Genomic DNA, 27,986 nt, shown 5'->3' on the forward strand with positions numbered 1-27,986 from the left:
TGTTTGGCAACGAACTACTGAATCTTTCTTTTCGTTAGTTTTACTTTTACTTTTCCATGGAGTCAGTAGGTAATTGAATACGTTTTTCACAATTGCCTTTGTTCCATCTGCGAATGGCATGTAAATTTTTTCGCCGAAACAACTCCATTTCTTTCCTTTTTTTTAAACGTATAAACTATTGAACGATTTCTGTTTCGTTGCCTTAATTTGGTTCTTCTGATGTAGAATAATTGTTTATGATCCCAATTGTGCATTATATGTATCTTTTGCTCTTTCTTAGGCAGTCTTGGTTAGAAAATGATTAGTCGATTATCAAGTTCCTTTGCTTATTCATTTGTGTAGCTTATGTCCACTATGACATAGGTTGCGATATTTTTCTTCGACTTGAGTATTTGTCTCATGATAAGAAGGTTTATCTGTGAGAAATAAATGCTAAGATTAAGCACAGTCCGTGGCGACAGTCGAAGGGCACCAGCTCACGGTCAAAATGGTTTCCACTACCTCCGCTTCCCGTTTAGCACAACTAATACATTTCGCATTAGCACCAGCCTTAATACTTGTAAGTTACCTACGTACTGCTTATCGTAATTTATTTCTGCTGTCCGTTGATAGCCAGCCGGGGTGGCCGAGCGGTTCTAGGCGCTACAGTTTGGAACCGCACGACCGCTACGGTCGCAGGTTCGAATCCTGCCTCGGGCATGGATGTGTGTGGTGTCCTTAGGTTAGTTAGGTTTAAGTAGTTCTATGTTCTAGGGGACTGATGGCCTCAGAAGTTAAGTCCCATAGTGCTCAGAACCATTTGAACCATTTGTCCGTTGATGTCGTCAGACGAAATTATTGTTTCTCCATACCTAGTGCTATTCAGGGAATGTTTAATCTTTCGGCTCTGATGACATAAGGTACATTACTGCGATTAATGGAGACAACGGTGAAGACCTGTGTACTCCTGCAGGTAGAAAGTCAACATTTTCTTATTACATGAATAGTTTTTGAGTGATTGTCTCAAACTGCTTTATCGCACTAGCTCAGTAGTCCAAATTTTTTTGTTATTACAGTATCCTCCTGGGATAACTTCCACCGAGATTGCTCTGGTAATCCGATAATACCAAAATCGTTTCATTAGCTGATACCGTGGAGTTGCATAATTCATCAAAGTACTTATTATTTTATAAAACTGAATATACAATATTACGTGGCAGAAGAGTCTTCGATAATCCTATTCATGATACATTAGCGTGTAGGTGCCACGCAAGAATTTGGAGATGCACGTAATCGGTGTCAAACCTCGGTAGGGCTCTGCTCACAGTAGTACCCAGCGTTCTAATTCTCAGACTCCAGTATCGACATGACTAGTTCAGACGAATATCACACTCAAGGTTTCAACTCATAACGCTTTTCCGGAACGCAAATTGGTGATCAGTCCATCAGTATTATTATGCTATAAAGTGATTCGTCAGATATCTTATGAGTATCAGCTGTTTGGAATAGATAATAATTTATAAGAGTTTTTCTTATATCTATCAATAAGTTTTCTATCAATTTTATTTCCAGCTATCAAAAATGTGACTTCGCGATGCTGCGATGCCGTTTTTCATGAGCTGTAATGTATTCTTCTCACTATATATCCCATCTACCATTTTCTTTACAAAGCTGGTTATTTAATATTTGTATTCCATACAGTATCCTACTTCAAAGTCTTCCATGTATTCGACTGTCTCTATTATTCTTCTCTAATTTTGCCATTAACATCTATCTGTTGCAATATATGATCCAAACTTTTACTGCACTCTTGCATCAGATAGACAGATTGATAAATATATTTCCGTAGATTCACAGTGAGAAGTTCCACAAAAAAAGTCATAACATCAAAGACACGAGATGTATAAGAGAACGGATCACCTTATTTTTATCTGTAAATACTAAGTGCGATGGTCCTCAAATATGTTGAAGATATAATGTACCGCATCTGAAACATATTTTCACTTGAAAATCATAAATGAGCTTGCCACAAATATTTAAATGCATATGTACTGAAGTGCGTAAGACAGTTCTTATCCTGTCATCAAACAGAAAACAGTTTACAACACTTACCTACCGCAGAAGAGCAGAAATAAAATTTGAGATGTTGTGTGATATTATGAAAAACATAGGCACCAACTGGCTCTGGTGAGAAATCCGTCAATATAGTGGAAGTGGTTAACCAACAATATATCCTTTAGAGTTCTTGTACTTTATTAGCACTTTTTATGGCTGCTAGCAAGATGCTGAGAACGTATGTTCCTCAGTAATTAACACAATTCCGGACCAATACAAGTGATTTTAAATCTTTGTGTAGATTATTTTTATTTCTAGTATTCATTTCATTAACTTCTCTATGATTTAACTTCAGTTCATGAGTTACCTGTGCAGATTTTCCAAAAAATGTATGGCACTAGATGTCTCCGTTTTTCTGCAGTCTCCATCTTGAACATGCTGTCTTATACGGCTTTCCTCTCCCTTCACGCTTTCTTCGGTAATTATACTTGTGATGAAATGTTCTTAGCTGTTCCAAACTGTAGGAAGAAAAAGTGAAAAGTGGTTAAAGTCTAAAGAGAATCAGAAAGGTGAGACATTAGAAGGTTTGAAGTAACCACCCGAGCATTCCACTGAAGTGATATTCGCAAATCACGGAAAACCTTAATCTGGCTCACCAATCCAGGATTTGAGTATCACTCTACCTGAATCTGAGGCCAGCGTCTTACCTGTTGCTTGGTAACTGTATACATGTATTTTCCTTTCATGTGGGAGGACCACAACTCTGATTTACTAAGTATCACATTTTTTCACCTAGAACTCTTTAGAACGACTGTAGAGTTCATTCCACTCGTGATGTAGGTGAATCACGGACAACCTAAATCTGGTTAAATAGTTCAGGATTTGAACAGAACTCTTCCTGAATCAGATTCCAGTGTCTTCAATACTGCTTGGTAACTGTATACAGATATTATCCCTTCAGGCATCAGGAACGCAAACTCTGGTTCGGTAAGTATCACATTTTTCTAACTAGATCACTTAAGAACGATTGAACTGTGCACTACCTACTCTATTGTTTCAGTAAGTGGCTGTATCTCTGACATAAACGAGTTGGTACTTTTACGATAAGGTTATCTGCACACTTACAGCCTTGAAGACTTCCGTCCTCTTTTTTTTTAGTTCTGTGTCGCATCTCACTCCTTATGTCCTTCAAGAACAAGCAGTTTTACTTCGGTTCTGGTGGTTGTTTTTTTTCTCTGTGGCCTGTCAGCCGTCATCTAAATACTTTGCTCACATATTTTCCTTTCAGTCCGTCTCTTCCTAGTGTCACAGTGTTCTTGTTTTCCTCATGTGTTATGGCGGCACCTGAACTTAGTGTAACAATCAGTCACCAATCATTGTGAAGTACTCACTGGTTTTCTTGTATTTGTATACGACCTATCAAACGCCACAGCTACAAACACAAACACAGTGAATATAATTACTAGACATACATCGATCAAGTCTTAATCACACTTTATCCATACTAAACAGAACTTTAATAAACCTTTTTGCAGTAACAAGTGGAAATTATGAAAGTACTGTATTTTCCGTTAATAACCGATACAATAGAAATACCACAGATAAAATAATCCCTAGGATAAAGAAATAAATCATAAAAAATCACAATCCGCGAACATACAATACGCAACGAGAGGACCAGCCAACAAGAAAAAAGAAACACAAGACTTATCAAAGCACAACAATAACACGATGACGAAAATTATCGAATTACAAGAAAAAAGCAGCTCAGAACAGCAACACACTTCAGAAACAGGGAATTACAATTGCAAATAGAATATAAAATTCTTTTCAGAGAAGGCGGAAACTATACGCCAGCTCCTCTGATGAATTCAGTTAGCGTGGGAACCATCTGCTTTACTACAATGAACACAACAATGCGTGAGCAGGCAAGATACTAATAAATAGATACTGGTAACAACATAGAGATTTGTGAATCGATAGCACAGTACCCAATTTTGTTTCTTAGTAGGACATAATCATTTTACGACAAACGAAAACGCTGATGCCAGAAAAGCAATAAATTATACCAAAGTATTAAACCGAGAACACCATTACTTTGAGGAAGCCTTGCTCATGTGAACTCTCTCTCTCTCTCTCTCTCTCTCTCTCTCTCTCACCCACACTCTATCTCTCTGAGCTGTTTCTCTCTCATTCCCACATTCAAATGCATACACACATGCGTTATCGCTCAAAACATACTATAGTGTTCGTTCCATACCTATTATCTTACAGTACAGATAGTTTACACACAGAACATATCACAGCAGCGACGAAACATGTTTGAGACAAAAGAACAATATTCACCCTTTTTCCCAAAATATACTGTCCAGCTCTTTAAGAAAATCTCTTCAACTTCATTCCACCATGCGGCCAGTTTCATTACTAGAGACTGAAAAGATATCCGGCAACTACGCAGTATTTGGCCGGTGAGGTATTGGACTGGGTATCAGATAATCAGTATCCAGAAAATACCAATTTCGAGAAAATAATGAAAATGTAGTAAAGTAGACTTTATTTTACTCACGTACAAGGCACTATAAACACAAATAAAACAGCAATATGTACAAACCGAAACACCGTTTATTTTCACTTTAACAAAAAGATAAATTACTACTCGTACTGAACTAGAGGCAAATTATGGTGAATGAATACCAATTTCCCTGCACTAAGAGGTAATAAGCGACTTAGCCTGTGTTTGCAACATGACCAGTTTCAGAGAAAAGTCTTTCGCTATGAATACCGCTGCAAGGCGCTGAAAGATAAATTCTGGCAAACTTAGTCAAATTCAGATACTGTGACGCATTAGTTGGTTACCAAATATAAGGGATGCGACTGCGATCGTTTCGAACCGTCTTCAAAGAACAGCATACCTCGCTTGCAGTGGCCATTGTTTCTTGACAGTCACACTGAAGGTTATTATTTGCATTTTCCACTTCGTTAAAGCAGTCCCAAAATGTGCCGAGTCACAGTTGATTAAGTGTCGTCTCCCCTAACGTCTTGTAACAGTCACTGGAGATGAACTGCTGCAGGTGGAAGATTATTTACCAAATTCCAGTTCCGTCTCCTGGCGAGCTCTTTCAACTCCAGAAACTCTCAAATAACCTGTCTTGCATCTTAGGTCTAAAAAGTTTGCAACCAAGTAATTTGGGTCCTTATTTAAGGAGCTGAAACGACTTTCTAAATCAGATCCAAACGAGGCCATCATGTATCGTAAGTCATCGGTAATTTTGTGTTCTCTCATCCTTATACTTACTTAATCTCTCAACATACAGTATTAATTCGGATATGCAGGAGGGGCCAGAAGTAATTTTCCGCACTTCTTCAAAGGCCGTCAAAAGCTGAAGGGTATGGGTTCATATAGACAAGGGTAAATCTTTAAAAATGTGTTAGTTTTCTATATAGTGATAAAAGTTATGAGCCCATGTAATGTTTACAGTCGTTTAATAGATATTTTGGGAACATATCTAAGTACTAAACACAGCTTTTGATCTCATTATTTTTCTGAATTGTGTTTTGTATTGCAAGTGAAATAAAGCATGTAAACTTACATTTGCACAGCAGCGGACACATATCCCGAAATAAAAGCAAAATAGATACCTGATTTTATCTGGAAGGTCTTTACACTATAAATTTTAAAGTTGACTTTTGAAAGGTGTTGCTATCATAATTTATGGTTCAAAAGAATTTTTAATAATAATTATCAAAAATTCAGTAATTAGCTCACACTTTTGTTTTAAAAAAGTCTTTAAATTTCAAATTTAAATGATAAGAATAGTCTACCCTTTTCTTGAATATATTTCAAGACAGAATACAAAATTTGATTCCTCTAACTTTGATAGTTTGTAACCAGAGTGTACCAGAACATTAAAAAAGTTACCTTTCAATCCTTAAAAATTAATCTTAAAGTTAAAACATGTTCCTTTATCTAACCTGCTCAACACTAATACATCCCAATTCCATACTCTTATTTTTACTGGTGTTGTTCTTCCTGCCTTTTCTTTTTCTGACTTCTTTTTCTTGTTCTTACGTCTTTGGTGGCTTCACTGATTTCTCTGCTTCGAAGAGTTTCCTGCGGTCAATGGCTGTTAAAGCTCTTTTCATATTTAGACCACCTGGGGCCCCCGTTCATTCCATATCCTTAAACCGTGAGACTGCGCCATCACTGATACCCAGCTGAGCATCCAGCACATCTATACATCTATTTTCAGAGTACTTACTCCTGGCAGAACTGTGTTTAGTATCTGTTCCCAGAGCTCTCGTTTGGGTTTTGAGTCCCACTTTTAAACAATCTTCTGTCACTAAAATAACTTTCGTTTCAGCAAATCGAAAAGAATACTTGTGGTTGTAGGTCTGGCCTTGAATAATAGCTTTCTGGTAGCCGCACCATGACTTGCTGCCATGAGGGCTGAGTGGATGAGGTGTGTTATGGGGATGCTTTATGAAAGAAGATAGCGCACGCAACTTTCTCAAAGGATATAATTCGATAAATTTTAAAGTATTTCCTCTTCTACTCAAATACAAATAAAATTTTCAGAAGTTGTTGGTGAAGGTCCGTAAAGAACTTCCTCAAATAATTCCACAATTGTTAGTGGCAAAATAATGACTAAACTTTCTGTCTACTCAAAAGTGAAGCAAACATGATGTTCTCACAGGTTAGTCAACATTAGAGACTAGAAATTCACAAAAAAATTGAGAACCAAGTTCTGTTCTTTAAATAACTGTCTGTGTGATATGGTTGTATCATCATCTGTACACCCACTTTTAAATACTTGCATTTTGGGGCTTCCTCCGATTCAACTTACTAAAAGTAAGTATTTTCTCGTTCAGAAAACTGCTGAGAATTTTTTAAAATAAAAATTTAAAAATTGATCTTTTGACACTCATTCACATATCAATCCCCTTAACGCACTACTCCATCAAACAACACCTATGATATGTAATATTAGTAAGAGTATCGTGATCAGCCACATACGGCGAGGTAGTTCCATTTTGTTACAATAGGTGCCACACCATATAAAAGATGAAATTCCATCATGTGCTGATATCTTGCACCAATTGACGCCCTGGTAAATTTATTTCCTTTTGAATCGCCAACAGTTTGTCTTGAGCTGATCTCGAATGACTGAAGTGCGTTACGAGCAGTGACCATTCCTGTTACTTCAGGCGGGTTCTTCAATGTTTCAGCCACAAAAAACTGAAGCGAATGGATCAAACATCTAGTACAACCATTTTGAACCACTGGAACACCTTTGAGCATGTTAGTGCCACTCTCATGGATGAATATTTTCCTTTGATCAATATGGCAGCAACCTGCGATAGTATTAACGCATTTTCTCCTGTGTCGGAACCTAGAAAGGCTCCACGGCAGGAACTCCGTGTTCAAGCTGGAATTCAGGTGGCAACCAACGAAGTATGAAACTCAGGAATCTGGCAGTTTTATGCAAACAGGTGCACATATCAGAAGTTACACGAACAGTGGAGAACGTGAAATGCTTCATTTGATTTTTTTTTATAAATTCTGTCTTCGATACTAGGAATAGTTTTTTGGGAAATGTATGTACGGTTTGGCATTCTATATCTGGGTAAATCTTGTTCTAGAAGGCTCGTAAATAAGGTCCTTTCTACGACAGATAAAGAGCTCGACGTCTAGCGCATCCATTTTTGCTATCAAATAATGCTATTTTTGGCTTCTCTGTCATTGACATCCCTTCAAATGATTCCGGCGTTCTCAGTTGCTTTTCTGTTGATACTGAAGATGAACCCGGTATGTAGAAGAGAGTCTAGGTACAGCAGTGTCTTTATCTTTAGTAACTGCTTCGAATTTATATGGATACATCGTTTTCGAATGAATTTTCATAGTTGAAATGGCTGTTAGAAAGAAAAATATATCATTCGATTAGGTAATTACTAATAGTTTAAAATTTTTTTAAAAATACATTTCACATATGAACGTCCAGATAAGTTTAATTAAACCTAGTATTCAATAAATTGGTAGCTACTTTATGATATGAATCATGGTATCTCTGGAAAAACACATTGTTCACAAGTGCAACGAAACAGTTTACAGCAGAAGAATATAAGAAAAGCCAATGCTTTCGTACATACTTGCCTTTTCTCCTCCTCCGCCACGATAAATTTGAACTCGGCACGACAAACAAACAGCAAACTTAATATTGTCATAATTCGTATCAAAATATTTCCAAGCAGGTCACCTTTTCATTACTGTTGACATTTTTCCTAATTTAACTTGTAATTAACATATGATTTTCAGTAATTCTTTCAAATAAGAAGTGGAAGTTATCGCCATTGCCAACAAATCAAATGGTCAGGACTGTCAGTCACTGCACCATTCACTCGCTTCGGTCGACGAAGCTTGAATTTACCTGAATCCATCCCATCGTCGGCGTCTGACTCCTCCAGGCTCTCTCAGACCCACACACTACGACATGGTCCTTGGAAATATTCGGCCTGATATCTGGTCGCCCGGATATCCGGCATATAGGATCGCCGGATATCCAGTACCGGGTGTCTGGGCAACGAGCTGCCAATTTCATCTCTACAGTTATTACTTCTTTAATCCTCTTTGTTACAGGCCCAAGACTACGTAACAGTGGACACACAAGAAGGAACACTCAGAGGCGTGTTGTCACAGACATACACCGGAAATCCCATATACAGGTTTCAAGGTATTCCATATGCAGAGCCTCCAGTTGGAGATCTTCGTTTTCAGGTAAGTTCATGCATTTACTTTTCCTCTGACACTGACGCAAAAATCAGTAGAGATTCAAGATAACTCAACGTATATGTTTCTCTTGTGCAGCGATAAATCCACTTCAGTACAGGAAAAACATAGCACGCCTGAGTAGATGTTTTAAGAGCACCATTACTGTTGGTGTCACAGCAGTAACCAGTAATATGTACTGACTGCAGTTGTGTATTTTCCGTATGTGTGTGTGGTCGCTGAGCGGGACAGCAAGTGGCTGGTTCTTGAATGGCCGCTACAGTAATAGTTGTTTGAGTGTCATGCTGGTCAAGAACCAAAACCGCTGAAACAGTCAATCGCACAGCATGATTCTCCTATGCGTGGTTCCTTATGCAGTATGAGATGAATGGATCTTTATATAACATACAATGTATTATCAATTTACTTTCCATTGATGTTTGCAGATAGAATAACCGAGCCGTTACTGGGCAAGAGGAAATTAACGGTGGTGCAAAATACCGGAAGCAGAGAATTATGTATGTACTTCTCAGGTGTTCTTTCCTCACAATGTGTTACATCGTTCGCAGCTGAGCTCTTAGACCATGATTATACAGAAAACGCTAGTGATTCAATATTGAAACATTCAGTCGACGAAATTTTAACTATTAAAGTCAACAGACAGCTCTGCACTGGCAAAGTAGATACGTTTCATGTGGAGTTCTCACACAAACTTGGCATGTTTTGGCCTTTGAATGTTTACATTATGTATGGAGAGACGAGTAACTTTGTGCCAGTAGTTGAAATTATTCTAAAGCGGAGAAAAAATTCCAATCACGATGCAATGAAACTAGTTGGCTATCCCCAAAAGAAACAGTTACTGTTGTACTTGCACATCACAAACTGGAACATAGACAACAGATGTCAGCGACTTTTTATTGTACAATGAACACCATAGATTTCAAACCTCCTACACCGTGTGCATGATAGTAAACCACTTACAACCTTTAGGTGGCCAAATATAAAAAGTAAAGAACCTCATTAATAAAGCAAAACAGTTGTTAAATTCCTTAAGAGAACTGAGACAGAAACGTATAAAGTTTGCCGAATAATATTATCTCCGCTAACAGCTGAGAAGTATCGTTCCAAAACAGAACTGTACAAAAACAGGTTGGTGTATGCTTAGGTCACCTTTACCACTTAAGTTAGGATTTCATGAGTACTTGGCGTTGAGTTTAGAGGGCGGGGTGCTAATTTATGTGATGATCGGTTAATTTAATGCAATTCACTGTAGGAAATTATAACAGAAAAGGTTAATTAAATTGATCCCAGTGGTATTGGTGCACGAACAGCTGAAATATAGTTGAAATACTGCATATTATTTACTTCCTCAAAAAGAATCATTTATTTTAGACCACAGCTAAATCGATGACAGTTACAATTCACAGTAAATATTAAAAAATTACCTGGAGTTATTTAGACAAAGTAACTGACTTCTCCCCATCGTAGCCATCATTTAGAAACAATAATATTCCCACTCTGTTGGTAATAGTCACAGGGTTACATTCTTGAGGAAAATAAATAAATAAATGTTATTGCAAACTGAAGTCACATGCTGACGCACGACAGAGATAGACTTAACAGTTGAGTATCATTTCTAAGAAAGTCAGAACACCAAATGGATACTGACTAGCAGCAAGGGTACCTAAAGCACTGTGTTGCAAAATCCAAGAAAAATTTTCACCGTTTGTCTCTGATCTCCTCCAAACTGAAAATAACATCTGCTTTTGGGGTTCTATATCCTTCCAGCAGCTGTGTACCTTCAATTCCCAATGCATTTTCTTGCACTAAAAACCAGTGTCAAAAACTACTAAGGTATGTTACAGTTTTCCAAGTGTTAGTCTGTCTGTACTCAGTTTTATTTTGTAATACACTGTGTGTCGTTTCCTCTACCTGTCCCCCTAAATCAACACGAGGCGCCCTCCACCGACACCCCACTCCCGTTAGCTCAGCCATTACTAATGCCTTTTTTTGTGCACCTCGTTACCGGGACGTGGGCAGCCTCCAGTAGAAATTTTTTATAAGACTACATATGTCACAGTCTCTTCCAGTAGGAATCAAAGTGTCTCACATCTGCAATAGAAGTCACCCACAGCAGGAGTGTAAGCAAAAGATTTATCCTTTCTACTCTGGAATTCACCAAAAATTTCTTCTTGATCGTCTTCTTAGCTCGCATGTTGAATCTTTTCAGACGCATTCTTTGTTAGTAAACTTCCTTCCTCTTGAGCTCAGCTCTTTACCGTCACGTTACACAAGGACTAACGGAAACGTCGCTTTAGAAGTATTCTATAGCAATGGTCAATATTCTCCCCAAAATCAGACAGTGCGACACCATCGGTTAAGCTGTCAGAATTAGGTACAGCACCATGGTGCACACTGCAAGTACATCCGGGAACATTCACGAAGTATTCCGTTTCACTGAACGTAAATGTGTTGCCAGTTCTTAATAAGGCAACATGCAAGCTCATATGTAATTAAACAATACATAATATTTGGTTTTGTTGTCAGTTCATCTGCCACATATGTAGCGTACTAACGCTAAACTTTCTATAGTAACGTGAAGGCAAGTAATTTCTATAGGAAAATTCAGTAACTGGACAAATCCAAATGAGCGTAATGTAAATATAACAAATGTTTCCCATCACAACCACTTAGATAGCAACACATAAAACTCTAAACAGAAGAAACCACGGTCTTAGAACACTGAAGCATGCGATACAAAACCACAGTAAGTAAAAACTGACAGCAAATATAACTACTGGCAAAAGTAAATACATCACTAGTATTACTAAAATTTAAAAAAAGGAAGAATTCTCCAACGTAAACAGTGCTCAATATCAGATGTTGAAGTAAAGTCAGTGCAACAAAAATTATGTTTACATCGACTTATACACATATTACTGAACTGTAAAATTATTCATCTCTCTACGTTCATACCAAAAAAGTCGTAAAAAATGTTTATAGCGTACAGCAGTAACCAGCTATAGAAAACAAAGACATAACCATTACAGCTCTGGAATTTAGTCGTTCATCGGCAGACTGTTTGCATGCTTGTAACAAAACACTTGGTACAGCTCGCGCAGTTTGTGGTGGCCGATGCGCATTTCCCAGTTTTCTTACAAAGCGCTAGGCGAGTTCTTTTGTTTGTTCGGAAGGAGAGACCGACAAGTGTTTCCCACCTTTCGGATAGTCAGCGATGACAGAATTGAGACGTGCGTCGTGCAGTCTTTCTCAAATGATCTTACAGATAGTATTAGGTAAAAAAAAATCGTTTTTGCTTTACTTGTACCTTTTAACGTCAGGTTCATGATGATGTGCCCATCATTTCCTTAACGGTCTTAGTTATTGTGATATTTACGTGAAAGTAAGACACTGTGCGACGTTCGAAAAAGTGCGCAACGCAAAATAGTGGTCGCTATGATTTTGAGTTTGATGGATATTACATAACACGCATGTTGTTTCGTATGAAATTTAGAGAGGTATCTATCAGTCAGCGATCTCGAGAAAATTGATCTGATGTAGCACATTCATTTGTGATAGCGCCGCGGCAGCGATAAAGCCAGATGAAATTCATATTCATAAACGGCATCGGACATCAAAACGAGATTTTTTCGAATGATAGCACGCAAAGAGGAGACTATTTTACCATATAGTTATTGTGTAAGCCTTCATTATCTACCGTATTATCTCGATAACTACAGACTTTTCCGGTGAAAGAATGTAATTTTTAAGGGCCATCGATAGCTGGTGAAACAAGAAATGGTATGGGTTTTCGAACAACATGTGTCAAGACACTACACGTTTCTTTTTTTTTTTTTTTTTTGTACCGGTGATGTGCTTTTTCACAAGTTACTGATTTTACTTTTCCACAGTTTCTCACTTAATACACTTAATAAACCCCTGTCTCAGAATTCTTTCGCAAGTGTGTCTGCACATATTAGTAAGATGAGACAGTGTAACCTCATCTGTGTTCAGATGTGTGTGAAGTCGTAAGGGACCAAACTGCTGACGTCATCTGTCCCTAGACTTAAACACTACTTAAACTAACTCATGCCAAGAACAACACACATACCCATGCCCGAGGGAGGACTCGAATCTCCGGCGGGAGGGGCCGCGCAATCCGTTACATGGCGCCTCAAACCGCACGGCCACTATGCGCGGCTTTTGGCAAAAGAGGCAAATTTTGACATGGTAATCAGAGAAATGTGTAAGTTTTACTCACAATTCGCCACTCATGACGCTTCTCTGAAAGTTACAAATGGTCACCAAGCCAAGCGAAAATAAATCTCTGCATTTTGGCGGAATTCTTTTCAGACACGAAAGAAAGAAGAGGTGACAGTTGATCTTTTTGACTGGTTACCATGCAAGCGTGGGCGTGGAGGGGTCGCACTTAACATTTACATAAAATGTGATCGCAGGCTTCAGTTTGAAACGGCACTTCCCCTCCAAAGGTCGACATTTCCGCAATAGCTCTCTGAGCGATCTCCCGCCATTGTCGCCCTCCCCTCACTTCCCTAGCGCTTGCGTATCTAGAGGCCATGGCATTTTGCGCGCACTATACACTGGTGCATGCAAGCCGTCTGACGATGAATGTGTAAATGAGAAACCGGTTACGCTGCCTTTGCCTTTTTTAAACAATGGTTGCTGGTGTGGGTCATAAACATTTTGCATCAGGTAACAGATACGCTTCTCCGAAATGTCATTCTTTGACAAATTAGAAACACCTCAGTTTTGTTCTGGAAGACCCATTGAGGATAAAAATTTTTATTCTTGTGACTCCCAGAACACTAGCAAATACAAAAGCACTGCTGAGTCTTCTAAAATGTTTTTGAAACTTATCTTGATCAGATAATTCAGAGTTGCACAAATAACCTGAAGGCGTTACAGATACAGCCACTAATAGCGCCAATCTCTCAAAGATGTCTTGTTTACGAAACACAAGCAGTGTCATACCACGTATCAAATGGGTATTAAAAACCGAGTTGCAAGGAAGAATGGACTGCCCGTTCTGCAAGAGAACTTATTCATCCATGCTGATCACTAAAACGGTGATGAGGATATCACCAACCACACACATATGGTGAGCATTTAATTTGAGCTGTACTGGCTCTCTGAATATCAGCTGACCGAGGCACCACGTCACCTCCCTGACGTACTTTAAATGCTGGGTTAGCCTAGAAGTGCGTCTCCAATTACCATAATACAGTGAAAATAGTTGCATGGAGCAGAAAAGTGATGGTCGCGTTTACGTTCTAAATTTACTTTTACACTCTTTGTCAAAGCTTTTTACTAACGATTCTTCCTGTGCATTACGCCAATTATCAGAGCAAGAAATCCGTCGCAGTCAACAATGGCGCCCCTCTCTCATATATTACTTATGAAGTCACTAAAGTCATTTAGCTAAACAGAGTAAGTTCGACGCCATCAAGCTTAATCACACTTGGTGAAAGATACCATATCTTGTTCTGTCCTTGCTGCCTCGTACAACGTAGACATCTGCATCACTAAATTGTTATATTACTTGGATACTTTCCCATCTATAAACATATGCTCACCGTTATTAAGGGTTGTAAATGTACTTATTTACCCTCCACCTGGCTGCCTCTTAATTTTTTGTCTTTCTCTACTGGTGTCAAAGAAGAGAGAATATTTGTATGCATGCTTCTTATGCAAGAATGACTGTCGTTGAGTTTAGTATGGGACCAAATTTCTCAGAATTTCGCATCATAGTTGTTTCGTTGGCGAATGCTTTCGGAAGTAAAACGCTAAAACCTCCTGTGTTTCACAAGTCCTCTTTTTTAGTGTCTGTCACAGGAGTTTCATCACCATCTCCGGGGCACTCTCCCTCTTATTAAGCAATAATTTTTTTTACTTGGGGAAATACTTTGTATTCAAGCTTGATTATCAGACGAGAAACACTGTCAGGATTCCTAACCATACGTTTTACCCATTAATAATGCTTATTCTCCTATAACAGACATTCGAAGTGAATTAGATCCAGACTTCAGACAACCTCATACGTGGCCTATTTACATTAGGACTGCCTTGCAACTTCGCTATTCGTCTTTAAATATTCGTGTGACTCAGTATTTCCTCTTTGAAAATTTAACACATCACGAAACGATGTCTCTTCACAGCCACCAGTGACAAAAGCAGCATGGTCTGGAGTTAGAGACGCCCTGGCGGTGGGCTCGCAGTGTCCCCAGTATCGAAGTGGTGCGACGTCTGGCGCCGAAGACTGTCTTTACCTCAATGTTCATGGTCCAGGGGTATGTACTATTTTGCAGAAAATGTCACTCAATTTATAATATCAACCATAAATTATTTTCTCCACGTCTCAGTTAAACAGAATTTTTTTGAAGTTATTGTTATAAGTATTGGAATTGACGAGATGTTATCGTTATTTAACGTTTCGACAGACACCGTCGCAAAATGGAACCCTGAAAGCAGTTATGGTTTGGATACATGGCGGATGTTTCACAGGAGGATCTGGTTCGCCGGTAGCAGACTATTTTGTGGACAATGACGTCATATTCGTTGGCATAAATTATCGGCTGGGACTTCTTGGTAATAATTTTGAATACTACTGAAGTTATGTATTGTTGTAAACTACAAAACAGACTGCTCTACAAAAAAAAAGGTAAAGCACCAAGAAGACTTGGTGAGATGTCAGTATAAATTCGAACATGTCCACACCATCGGCGGATATGTGAATTGTTAAGAGTTCTAGTTATCTGCGACACATAGAAGTGTGGAATACTCTAAGATGCAAATGCTCGTCTCAGATAACGTTATCAGTACTTGACAGACTTTGAAAATGGCCTCGTTGTGGGTCTCCAGTTGGTCAGCTGGTAGAGCCGTGCAATATCTAGATTTGTGGGGCACTCAGGTTTGACACTGGTCCAATGCTGGATTGCACGGCTCCCCGAAAGCAGGCATCGAGTAATGGACGCCATGCAGCATTCTGTGTCACCCCACTCCATTGTTCGAAGACTGGCAGCAGCCGGAAGAGGGATTTGCTGTCCCATGACCAGACTGCCGTTTACATAACACAAACTGGTGATAAATGGCACCGCACTGTATTCAGCAACGAATCGCGGCTCACTCTATTTCAGATGACCAGCGTAGACGAGAACGACTGCCACCTTGCGACGGGGGAAGCACAGCGATGTTATTGCTGCGCCATGGCATTGGGAGTCATCGGAGACGATTTCAGGCCACAGTGCCTGACTCGTAAACTGCCTATGTCATGGTGAGGTACTCCCATGACCAGAAAGATCACCAGACCTATCCCTGACAGAAAATGTATGGGACTACCTCGGATGTCAACTCCGTTTTAGGATGTCAAAGGCCAGTTGTATCAGTTGTGGGTCAACTTGACTCAGGAGCGGATAGAAGTGTTTTACGATGCCTTTCCCAAGAGAATCAGTGAAAGGAGCTAGGCCAGACGAGTGCAACGTCACAGTGATAAATGGGCTCAAACTGCCAAGCTGTTTGTGAATCTGAATCGATTTTGTGATTACTGAAATAACATCACACACCCTCTCAAGCCATGAAGTTTCATTCCGTTTTCTCCTCTCTTTTTGTATGCTTCACGTGTTTTGTCAGGTATTGTAGAAAAGAAGGCATTTTCAATTAAACTGGTGTTTGTTAAGCTAATTCAGAAATTTCTTTCTGCTGCGGGTTGATAAATTTTATAATGCACCTGCGAAGTTTCTTAGTATCTACTATTCCTGACGATCTAGTGAGTGAAGTCAGTACCCTATTTCCTCCTTTACCTATCTTATTGCGATTCATAGTAGACAAGCCTTAGCTTAAGCTTATTATTGCCAAAAAGCTTGCTTAGAGCTGTCGCTCACTCTTCTCGGATTCGCTGGCGTGTGTGCTGATCAGATTCCAATATTACTGAACAATCAAATAATTACCGTGCAAATGTTCAAGTAATTTACACTCGGTTGCAAGTTTCCTATTTCTGTATCTAAAGACAAGCATTTTACCTCAATTAGCCGTCTAAAAATTAGTGTAATTGTTACTACATTCTTTTATGTTTTCTGTTCCCAAGAAGTTTACAATCATAGGGATAAGAAGAAACGAGAATCGGTAACTGCTTTGCACCTTTTTTGTTATCTATGTTGCACAACCTGTAGTGTTGTACAGAAATATTTACATTGTTTTAATGACTGCTTGCTAATGAATTTGAACTCGTGGTCACTTACACGGGAAGGGGAAATAAATAGTAACATGGAGACGATGTCCAGGACCTGTAACAGCGAGAATACTCCTACATAACTGTACATAAATAACGAATGGTACAGTGATAATTTCATCCATTGCCCCTCAAAGCTTTCTAAATTTCTTGACGATTTTTGAAATGTATACTCAAGTAGCTAAAAACTATTCAGATCGTTTTTGAAGCGATGTAAGACGTTATTGTTATTAGGAAATATACTTTGTGAATTTAGGAGCTTTAGAACCATGCGAATGTCAACAGTATCGGCAAGGAAAATGAAACGGTGTCATAGAACTAACCAGTTAACTTCGGCTTCTGTGTGATCATACAATCCGTTTCTAAAAACATTTTCATGAATAGAACTACCTCACTGTTATGAGTGTTCTTAACTTGATATTGTTCGACAGACGTAAATATCTTAAATCGTCTCACCTCCTCAGAATAGTAATGTTTCCTGAATAATACTTCATATTCATCGTCTGCATGTACATGGTCTCAACACAAAGTGTGAAGCACCCTTCGGTGATGAATAAAGCGAGTCACATTAACGCAGAACTTGGCACTGTGAGTTCACTTAACAGTACGACGCTGCACATCCTCTGACATGGACGCATGGACTGGTCCGAATGGGAAGGGTGTCGAAAAGCCGGTATATCGTCTCCTGAGGCCATGTCGCCACAACTGTTGTAACCGCCCTTAGATATCCTGGATACTGGCATGGGGATGGAGCTGAGATCTTGCTGGCCATGGAGGTACATCAACATCATGAAAACAGTTCATGGAGACACGCGCCATTGTCCTCTTGACAACTGGCACCACGACACTTCATATGAGAGAACACAAGATGATGCAGGACGTCCGCGACGTTCCTTTGTGCCGTCATCGTTCCGTCAACCACCATCAAAAGTGATCTGAAGTCATATCCAACTCAGTGACTCCAGGTGTAACGCCACTGTGCCACTCCAAAACAATGGAAGAGTGGCACCTCTCCCTAAGTCGCTACCGTACTCGCTGACCATAGTCATCTTGGATAGTGCAGAACCGTGTTTCATCACTGAACACAATGCGACGCCATCCATCAGCAGTTCATGCTTCCCTCTCTCGGCACCACTCTTCACGTTAGCGGCAGGCTATGCGTGGGACAGCGATTCCCTACCCTGTCTGCTGCCGGTCTCCGAACAACGACGCGGGATGGCGCACACTGTTGCAAGGAGTCCATTAACTGCCCCCGGATGGAAGGAGCCGCTGTGGCTCAGTTACAATGTAAATCATTTGGAATACTCATATCTTGTCTTATTGATTGACCATTGTCACATCAGAATGCTCCACAAGTCTGTACATTGTGAAATTCGACCACCCGTACAAATGGTGACCAAAAATGAGCCTCTTCCCAAACTCTGTCAGGAGCTGATAATGATTTGTAATGCTAGAACGCAGCACCTCCGTGGCCTTCACAGTTATCACTCAACCTCTGATGCTGTTCACGTTTCTCATATACCCTGCCAGATCTCGCTGTTAACAACACTGAACACAAACAACGTTAATGCACTCTGGTGGCGTCCTACATGTCACAGAGATTCGCAACGATCTTACATTGTCTTCCGACCATTTCTTCTGGGTACTTCACTTACTTGTCAACTAGAGTGCTTTATTAACACTAGTACTGTCTCCCAATTATTTTTCTTTTTTTCTTGTCTTATTCATAGAAAATATCGCCACTCCTAGGTTTACTCATTACTTTCTTGTTTAAAAGTGGATGCGATGTCTGCGTAAATGTTTCACTAGAATTTTTCCTTCGCAGTCCGATGTTGTACGCAAAATGTAAAAAAGAGTGGGAGACCATAAATGAACAGCTATGTTATATAACAAGGCTGGCAATGAAGTCCAGTGGTAAGTCAGTATTTTTCTGAAAACAGTAGTTCGGACTATGGGTATATGCGGGGCGCAACGAAGCGAAGAGAAGGATTGTTTCCCGCCTCATGCCATCATAGACATTGTTCTCAGTTGTATGGCGTACAATATGACGCCCAGACCATTTCACTGTCTCACCCCGGTTTTCATTACTTTGTTTTCCTGCTGTTATCTAAATGCAAGCAAGTCATTCCAATCGAAACAGTTTAAAAGCAGACTCACCGCGCCACTTCACATCCCTTTCTTGGTCTAAACCTCAGGTTTTATGCATCTGGGACTACCGAAATCACAGCAGTTTTACCAGGAATACTTTCTGTATGCTGCTCCCACTCTATTGTTTTAATGATGTAGTTTTCTCCAAGTCCAGATGGCCTTATCTGATTATTTAGGTGATTAAGGAACTACGTGTATATATGTATATCTTAAACACAAACGCACTGCGTTAAATTACCGACTTATTTTTATCAACCACTCCTAAGGCACAATAAAACTCTGAACATCTTAATGTGACAGCATTTACATGCTCCCAGCAGTACAGTTAAACTACACACATCAAAATAATTTTTGCATCACCCAGTTCCCAGAACTCCTAAAGATAGACGTTGTCTGTGGATATTGTATCACGGACACAGTCCTTTTGATTATTCAGAGATGTCACTAAACCCGCCCAAAGATGTAAACAAACATCCATGAGCAGAGCCTATTAGACTGAGTGGGTCCGACAGGCGAGCAGTTCCAGTCATTCCTTCAGGAAGGAGGTACCCGACTCGTGTCGGGTTCGATCGCATCCGCATTGTTACTTTGTGCCAGGAAGGGCTCTCAACAAGGGAAGTGTGAGGGCGTCTCGGAGTGACCCAAGGCGATGTAGTTCGGACATGGAGGAGATACAGAGAGATAGGAACTGTCAGTGACAAGGGCTACTACTGCAGTGGATGACCGCTACCTACGGATTATGGCTCGGAGGAACCCTGACAGCAACGCCACCATGTTGAATAATGCTTTTCGTGCAGCCACAGGACGTCGTGTTACGACTCAAACTGTGCGCAATAGGCTGCATGGTGTTCAGCTTCACTTCCGATGTCCATGGCGAGGTCCATCTTTGCAACCACGACACCATGCAGCGTGACACACATGGGCCCAACAACATGCTGAATGGACCACTCAGGATTGGCATCACTTTCTCTTCACCTATGAGTGTCGCCTATGCCTTTAACCAGACAATCGTCGGAGACGTGTTTGGAGGCAACCCAGTCAAAATGATTCAAATGGCTCTGAGCACTATGGGACTTAACAGATGAGGTCATCAGTCCCCTATAGCTTAGAACTACTTAAACCTAACTAACCTCAGGACATCACACACATTCACGCCCGAGGCAGGATTCGAACCTGCGACCGTAGCGGTCGCGCGGTTCCAGGCTGAAGCGCCTAGAACCGATCGGCCATTCCGGCCGGCCAACCCAGTCAGGCTGAACGCCTTAGACACACTGTCCAACGAGTGCAGCAAGGTGGAGTCTTCCCGCTGTTTTGGCGTGGCATTGTGTGGGGCCGACGTACGCCACTGCTGGTCATGGAAGGCGTCGTAACGGCTGTACGATACGGGAATGCCGTCCTCCGACCGATAGTTCAACCATATCGGCGGCATACTGGTGAGGCATTCGTCTTCATGGACGACAATTCGCGTCTCCGTAGTGCACATCTTGTGAGTGACGTCCTTCAGCATAACGACATCGCTCGACTAGAGTAACCAGCATGTTCTCCAGACATAAACCCTATCGAACATACCTGGGATAGATTGGAAAGGGCTGTTTATGGACGACATGACCCATCAACCACTCTGAGGGATCTACACCGAATCTCCGTTGAGGAGTCGTACAATCTGGACCAACAGTGCCTGCCGAACTTGTGGATAGTATGCCACGACGAATACAGTCATGCATCAATGCGAAAGAACGTGAAACTGGGTATTAGAGGCAACGGTGTGTACAGCAACCTGGACAACCACCTCTAAAAGTCTCGCTTTACGATGGTTCAACAGGCAATGTGTGGTTTTCATGAGCAATAAAAAGGACGGAAATGATGTTTATGTTGATCTCTGTTCCAATTTTCTGTACAGGTTCCAGAACTCTCGGAACCGAGGTGATGGAAAACTTTTTTTGATGTGCTTATTTTCCATTCACCTTCGTTGTATCAGAATACTTCATAAAATAATCATCATTCACTGGATTATAGCAAGTTCCTCGTTCGGTAGAGAGTATACAAATATATTCTTCTGATAAACATTAGCTTTTGTAGTTTGCAATCATGAGTACAATTTATTGGCGAAAATATGATAGCACAGTAGATGCACACAGTTAATACAAAGAGACGAAAGTTCAGAATTGCACAAACAATCGTAGCTGGCGAAAAATAGAGTACATATATAGACCGAAGTCAAATTCAGTGTAGTCATCTGGCGAAGTAGATGTTCCAGGTAAGCGAGCACACTAACGAATGAATGCTTCGAGCTGCAGGCACATGGACGGTGATCAGGGGTACCGGCAGGTATCGCGATGTGCGCTCCAGGGATGTGGCTTCTTCCCAGAGCGCCTCTTACATTGACAGCTTGCACATCACAGGTCGATTGCCGACAGCTGTAATAGCCCAAGTCGCTGTCAAAGCCAGTTACAACATTCCTGCCCCGCCCACTCCCCACCCTTCTATAGAAGTTTCATGGGGCGTAATCGGCCCAGCCTGTGCCAGCTCCACTTCGGAAGCATGGGCGCTGCTTCTGGAAGTGACCAGGGAGAGTCTGCATTATCTCTACCTCGACGACTTCGGTTGTAATGGGGGAATACACAGCGCGGTCCACGACACTCATGGAAGGCTGCTGGCGCTGTAAAAGAAGTTTGGGGTGCCAGAGCCCAGTTCATGAGCGACTTCACTGGGGATCCAGCGTTACCAGTGAAATACTGGAGGTGACTGTGGCTGACAAGTCCGAGGTCAACAGTGTTCTGGGGTGCAGCTGGGTCTGGTGGGACCTCCAGAGGTGACTGTCCTGGAGATGTCATGCATTCAGCGGCCTCATAGACTCCAAAACGGGTCAGCGTCCAAATCGTCACACCTATACTAGAGCACCGGTCCATAACTGGTGAGGGGCTGGAGACTGTGAAAGGTGGGAATCTGGCGGCGAGAGCAGCGAGAGAAGTTTAATAGGCTGCCTTCCATGGAGCAATTCATCCAAATCTTCCTCACAATTGGAGTTTCTCTATAGGCGGCCAAGAAGGAGAGGGTTTGTTCGGATGAGATGGATTTTGCCGGGGACCCCATCTTTTCTTTGAAGGTCCAAACTGTCCATTCTGTTTTCCATTTCATTGGGCTGACATGGCGCTCTAAGAAGGTGCTATACCCCTTCCAGCTCACAGAAATGGGACGAGGCCAACTGAGGGACCAGTGTCGTAGACGATGGTATTCGGAATGCCCTCGACGTAAAAGATATGCGAAAGGGCTTTGGTCAGGTTTGCTGTCATCGTGGATCACATCGGGTGGATATGTGGAAATTTAGAGCATGTTTCCACCACAACAAGCCACATCTGGCGCAATGGAAGGCCAGCGAAGTCGATGTGGAGTCGCTCCCAAAGGCTAGAAAGGGGCTATGGCGAAAACGCTTTGGGTGGTGCAAATAGTTGCTGAGCTTATGCAGTACAAGACCGCTACATAATCTCGATGCCCTTGTTGACAGCTGGCCGGTATGTATGACAGCGTACCAGTGACATGCGTGTAGGAGCACAAGTACCCTGGGGTGCTGAACCAGAGGGATAACGATCCTATGGCAAAAAAAAAATGGTTCAATGGCTCTGAGCACTATGGGACTTAACATCTGAGCTCATCAGTCCCTTGGAACTTAGAATTACTTAAACCTACCTAACCTAGGGAAATCACACACATCCATGCCAAAGGCAGGATTCGAACCTGCGACCGTAGTGGTCACGAGGTTCCAGACTGAAGCGCCTACAACCGACGCCAGATCATTCGTGTTCTGTTTGCAGAAGGGATGGAGGGTCTGTTCTTTATGGCAAAGAACGTTTTGAGTAGACTACGTGCCATCGCAGATACAGGCTAAGACAATCCTCGCTCAACCAATTTGGTAACTGTAAAGACAGTAGAGTCTGCTCTCATCTGGGCCGTAATCAGTGCAGCGTTTGGAGGAAACGCTGCACAAATGGATTCGACTTCTTTGAAATTCTAGGGCCTGGGTATGTTTTCTGCGGCACGGATGTGTTGTGCAGTACGTTCGATGCCCTGATTGCTTATTATAAATCCAAGGTATTCAATGTGTTGCAAAAATTTTCACTGCTGGAAGTTGCACGTGACTCCTGCATCTGTTAATCGAGAAAGACTGCAAGATCCGAAGGTGCTCACTGGTTGACTCCCGTGGCACTACCATCTCATCCAAGTCCAAACATCAAAAAAAGTTTTGCATCACCCCTGCTTTTCGTGCAGCCACAGGACGTCGTATTACGACTCAAACTGCACGCAGTAGGCTGCATAATGTTCAACTTCACTCCCGATGTCCATGGCGAGGTCCATCTTTGCAACCACGACACCATGCAGCGCGGCACAGATGGGCCCAACAACATGCCGAATGGACCGCTCAGGATTGGCATCACTTTCTCTTCACCGATGAGTGTCGCCTATGCCTTCAACCAGACAATCGTCGGAGACGTGTTTAGAGGCAACCCAGGCACGCTGAACGTCTTAGACACACTGTCCAGCGAGTGCAGCAAGGTGGAGTCTTCCTGCTGTTCTGGCGTGGTATTATGTGGGGTCGATGTACGCCGCTGGTGGTCATGGAAGGCGCCGTAACGGCTGTACGATACGGGAATGCCGTCCTCCGACCGATAGTGCAACCATATCGGCAGCATATTGGCGAGGCATTCTTCTTCATGGACGACAATTCGCGTCTCCATCGTGCACATCTTGTGAATGACTTCCTTCAGGATAACGATATCCCTCGACTAGAGTAACCAGCATGTTCTCCAGACATAAACCCTATCGAACATACCTGGTATGGATTGAAAAGGGCTGTTATGGACGACGTGATCCACCACCACTCTGAAGGATCTACACCGAATCGCCGTTAAGGGTTGGGACAATCTGGACCAACAGTGCCTTGATGAACTTGTGGATAGTATGCATCCATGCATCAATGCAAGAGGATGTGCTACTGGGTATTAGAAGTACTGGTGTGTGCAGCAATCTGGACCACCAGCTCTGAAGGTCTCACTGTATGGTGGTACAACATGCAATGTGTGGTTTTTATGAGCAATAAGTAGGCGGAAATGATGTTTATGTTGATCTTTATTCCAGTTTCCTGCACAGATTCCGGAACTCTAGGAATCAAGGTGATGCAAAACTTTTTTGATGTGTGTAATTGCAGTGGAAAGGAGTGTCCTGAAGCTGTTGTTCCAAATATCACTAAAACTCTGCTTAGGTATCGTAAATGGCAATGGGCAACTGGTTATACCAGCAAATGTCAAAGGAGCTGTTGAGTACCAGCAGATCTCTAGATTTCAGGTTTAAAGGTAACTGCAAATATGCGATCTTGGTGGCCAAGTCATTCGCTCGATTTGTTCAGAATATTCTTCATACGAATCACGAGCAATTGTGGCCTGATGACATGGCACTTTGTCATCCACAAAAATTCCGTTCGTTGGGAGCATGAAGTCTAAGAATGGCAGCGAGTGGACTCCAAGTAGCCGAACATAATCATTTCCAGTTAGCGATCGTTCAGTTGGATCAGAGACCAAATCCATTCCATGCGAACACAGCCCACACCGATATGGAGCCACCAAGAGCTTGAACAGTGCCTTATTGACAACATGGGTCCATGGCTTTGTGGGGTCAGCACCACATTCGAAGCCTTACCAACTGAAATCGGGACTTAGCTAACCAGGTCACGGTTTTCCAATCGTCTGTGGTCCAATCGACGTGGTCACAAGCCAAGGAGAGGCGCTGCCGGCAGTGTCGAGCTGTTAGCCAAGGCACTCACATCGGTCGCCTGCTGCCACAGCCCATTAACGCCAGATTTCTCCGCACTGTCCTAACGGATACGTTCTTCCTACGTCCCACATCTATTTCTGATGTTATTTCACGCAGTGCTGATTGTGTGTTAGCACTGGCAGCTCTGAGAAAAGGGTGCTACTCCCAGTTGTAAAGGCCGTCGGATACTGCGTTGTCCATGCCTAAAGATAATGCCTGAAATTTGCACTCTCTTGACGCTGTGGCTCTCGGAATATTGAATTCCCTAACGATTTCCGAAACTGAATGCCCGTGCGTCTATCCCCAATTACCATTCCGCTTTCAGAGTCTGCTAATTCCCGTTGCTGTACGCGATACCACCGCCATTGTATATGTGCATACCGCTATCACATGACTTTCGTCACCATAGTCTAAAAACACATTAAGTTCTGAGCTGCAGAAATAGAAGGTAGCTGGCCAATAATAGAGTCCATCCAGAGTCATAAATGCAAGCCAGTGTAGCCAACTGATAGCATCCGGCGAAATGAAAGTTTAATCTAAGCAAGCACAGGACAGAGTGAAGGCTGACAGTTGCGGGCGCCCGTTATTGCTGGACGGTGGTAACGGTGTCCCGCCGGGTGACGCGACATGCGCTCCAGGGGCATGGCTTCTATTCAGAGCCCCGATTGTGGTCGTAGCTTGCAGATCATGGCGCCACCGGTGCTGAGGGCTCCTCTGAGAAGCTTCAATAAACTATAATCCACACAGCTTGGATTCTGAGTGTGCGTTAATCGGTGTAACATGTAGTTTGATGTACTAACGCTATATAAGAGTTTACACTTCAATTATTGAAGTTACAAGGAAACTGTTCCGCAGGTTTCTTAAGCACCAGTGACGAAATCGTCCCCGGGAACATGGGCCTTAAGGATCAAGTGGAGGCCCTTCGCTGGGTGCAGAGGAACATAGCAGCGTTTGGTGGTGACCCAGACAAAGTCACTATCTTCGGCCAAAGTGCTGGAGGGGCCTCCATTCATTACCACGTCCTATCTCCAATGAGCAAAGGTAAGTTAACTAAAGATTTTAATATTCCATGAAAATAATAATTTCACTTCAGATCAAAAGTTTCTAATGCGCCCAGGAGGTACAGCGCCCTGAAATAATGCCTCACTAATTACAGTTAGACAGGAACTTCAGCATCAGAGGGACCTTTCAAATTAATTTGAAATTTTCAGCCCAATGCACTAATCGTCAAAATAGATTATTTAGAAACTCTTATTTAGCTTATGGCTTGGTTGTGCCGGCCGCGGTGGCCGTGCGGCTCTAGGCGCTCCAGTCCGGAGCCGCGCTGCTGCTACGGTCGCAGGTTCGAATCCTGCCTCGGGAATGTGTGTGTGTGATGTCCTTTGGTTAGTTAGGTTTAAGTAGTTCTAAGTTCTAGGGGACTGATGACCACAGCAGTTGAGTCCCATAGTGCTCAGAGCCATCTGAACCATTTTTGACTTGGTTGTAACTGGCTGAAACATTCACTGCAGAAAAGAATGAAGGAGTCATTTCTTTGAAATCCAGTGATTTTCTTCATTTACGACGAAGAAGTTTGATATTTGGCTCAAAGGTGCCTACAACCTTCCCCTGTAATGGTGCAAATTTGTGGCGCCTTGTGATGTCAACCTCAGGATCAACGATACTTCTGATAACAAGGCGTGGACACATGCGTAAAAAAAAGTCGAAGCCCAGATGCTCATTTGAGGTGTAGAGTGGGTTAATAACATTTGCCACAAATTTCCCCAGAATTCTGCCGAACGCCACCGTGGATATTTCACACTAAGGGAAAGTCGTCACATCCCTATTACCCAAATTTCACCCCTTCCTTTGACGCCTCTGCGATGGAGGTCAGAACGCCGATGTCCAGTTTTGAAATCTCACAGTTTCCATATTGGTGGCCGAGGAAAACTTTTCAGACACACCGCTATTCAGAATCGACACGGAAAGATCTCAGAAATGGCTTGAAGGCCGTCAACGAAACCATCCATTACCTTGGGGCTTTCATTCCCACACATTTCGAGGTTGAAAACGACAATTCGTAGCGCAATGAGCAACAGGACCACGCTCTCCACCACCTTTAATACAATTGACACCCCCTTCAGTAAGGAGGCAATGGGCCTGCAGCCCCACTGAATATCATCTGAACTCTTTCGAGTGCAGCGTGACCGCAATTTTTGCTCTGTTATGTAGGGTTGAATCACTAAGGACCGTTGAAAACTATTCGACGAAATTCGAACGTGATCTGGAGGAGCAACGGCTGTTTTTGACTTTTCAGCCATACTGTTTCAGCCCTCCTGTGGTGTGTGTTTGGGGAGGAATGGGTGGGGGGGTGACACTAAAACATGCACCAATAAAACAGCAACATTGCCCTCTAAGACCCCAGTTCGACAACAGACTCGGTCTCATACACATACATTCGTTCTTCACATTAAAACGACCCTGGATGGAGACAGAGATGTTTAACACCCACAGCCTGAGAGTATGGGTGAGCAGAATAGTGTATAGCAGTAGCAGTATAGACAGTAGCTGTTGACTGTTAGCAACACGTTGTATTTTGTGAACAAACTTTCTATCATAGTAACTACTAGACGAGCCAATGTCATTGCTACATTGGTAACACTGTTTCCCATCACATCACCAGAGTTAAGTACTGTCGGACGACATGGCTAGCACTTGGCTCGGTGACCATCCGGGTCTGCTGTTGACTGACGGGATGCACTCAACCCTTGTGAGGCCTGTTGAGGAGCTACTTGATTGAGAAATACCGGCTCTGGGAGAGCGGTGTGCTGACCACATGCCCCACCAAATCCGCATCCAGTGACGCCTATGAGCTGAGCATGACACACCACTTGCCAGGTGTCGATGGATCTTCCATGGCCTATTCGGATAGAGTTATGTATTTATTTTGCTTAGGTAGCTCTAAAATGGTTCAAATGGCTCTGAGTACTATGGGACTCAACTGCTGTGGTC

At 42.1% G+C, this 27,986-nt stretch overlaps 1 protein-coding gene across 1 annotated transcript in view; it reads left to right on the forward strand.

Moving 5' to 3' along the window:
• Positions 1-459: 459 nt before the first annotated feature.
• LOC126147179 (esterase FE4-like) overlaps positions 460-27,986 on the forward strand; it is a 77,634-nt gene continuing 50,107 nt past the window's right edge. The window contains exons 1-5 of the mRNA XM_049915674.1: positions 460-559; positions 8,669-8,806; positions 14,974-15,105; positions 15,256-15,403; positions 25,851-26,036. Coding sequence (XP_049771631.1) covers positions 488-559; positions 8,669-8,806; positions 14,974-15,105; positions 15,256-15,403; positions 25,851-26,036 — 676 coding nt within the window. The 5' untranslated portion in view covers positions 460-487. The remainder of the gene's footprint in view (positions 560-8,668; positions 8,807-14,973; positions 15,106-15,255; positions 15,404-25,850; positions 26,037-27,986) is intronic.

Source organism: Schistocerca cancellata, chromosome 2 (genome assembly GCF_023864275.1).
Source record: "Schistocerca cancellata isolate TAMUIC-IGC-003103 chromosome 2, iqSchCanc2.1, whole genome shotgun sequence".
Lineage (NCBI taxonomy): Eukaryota > Metazoa > Arthropoda > Insecta > Orthoptera > Acrididae > Schistocerca > Schistocerca cancellata.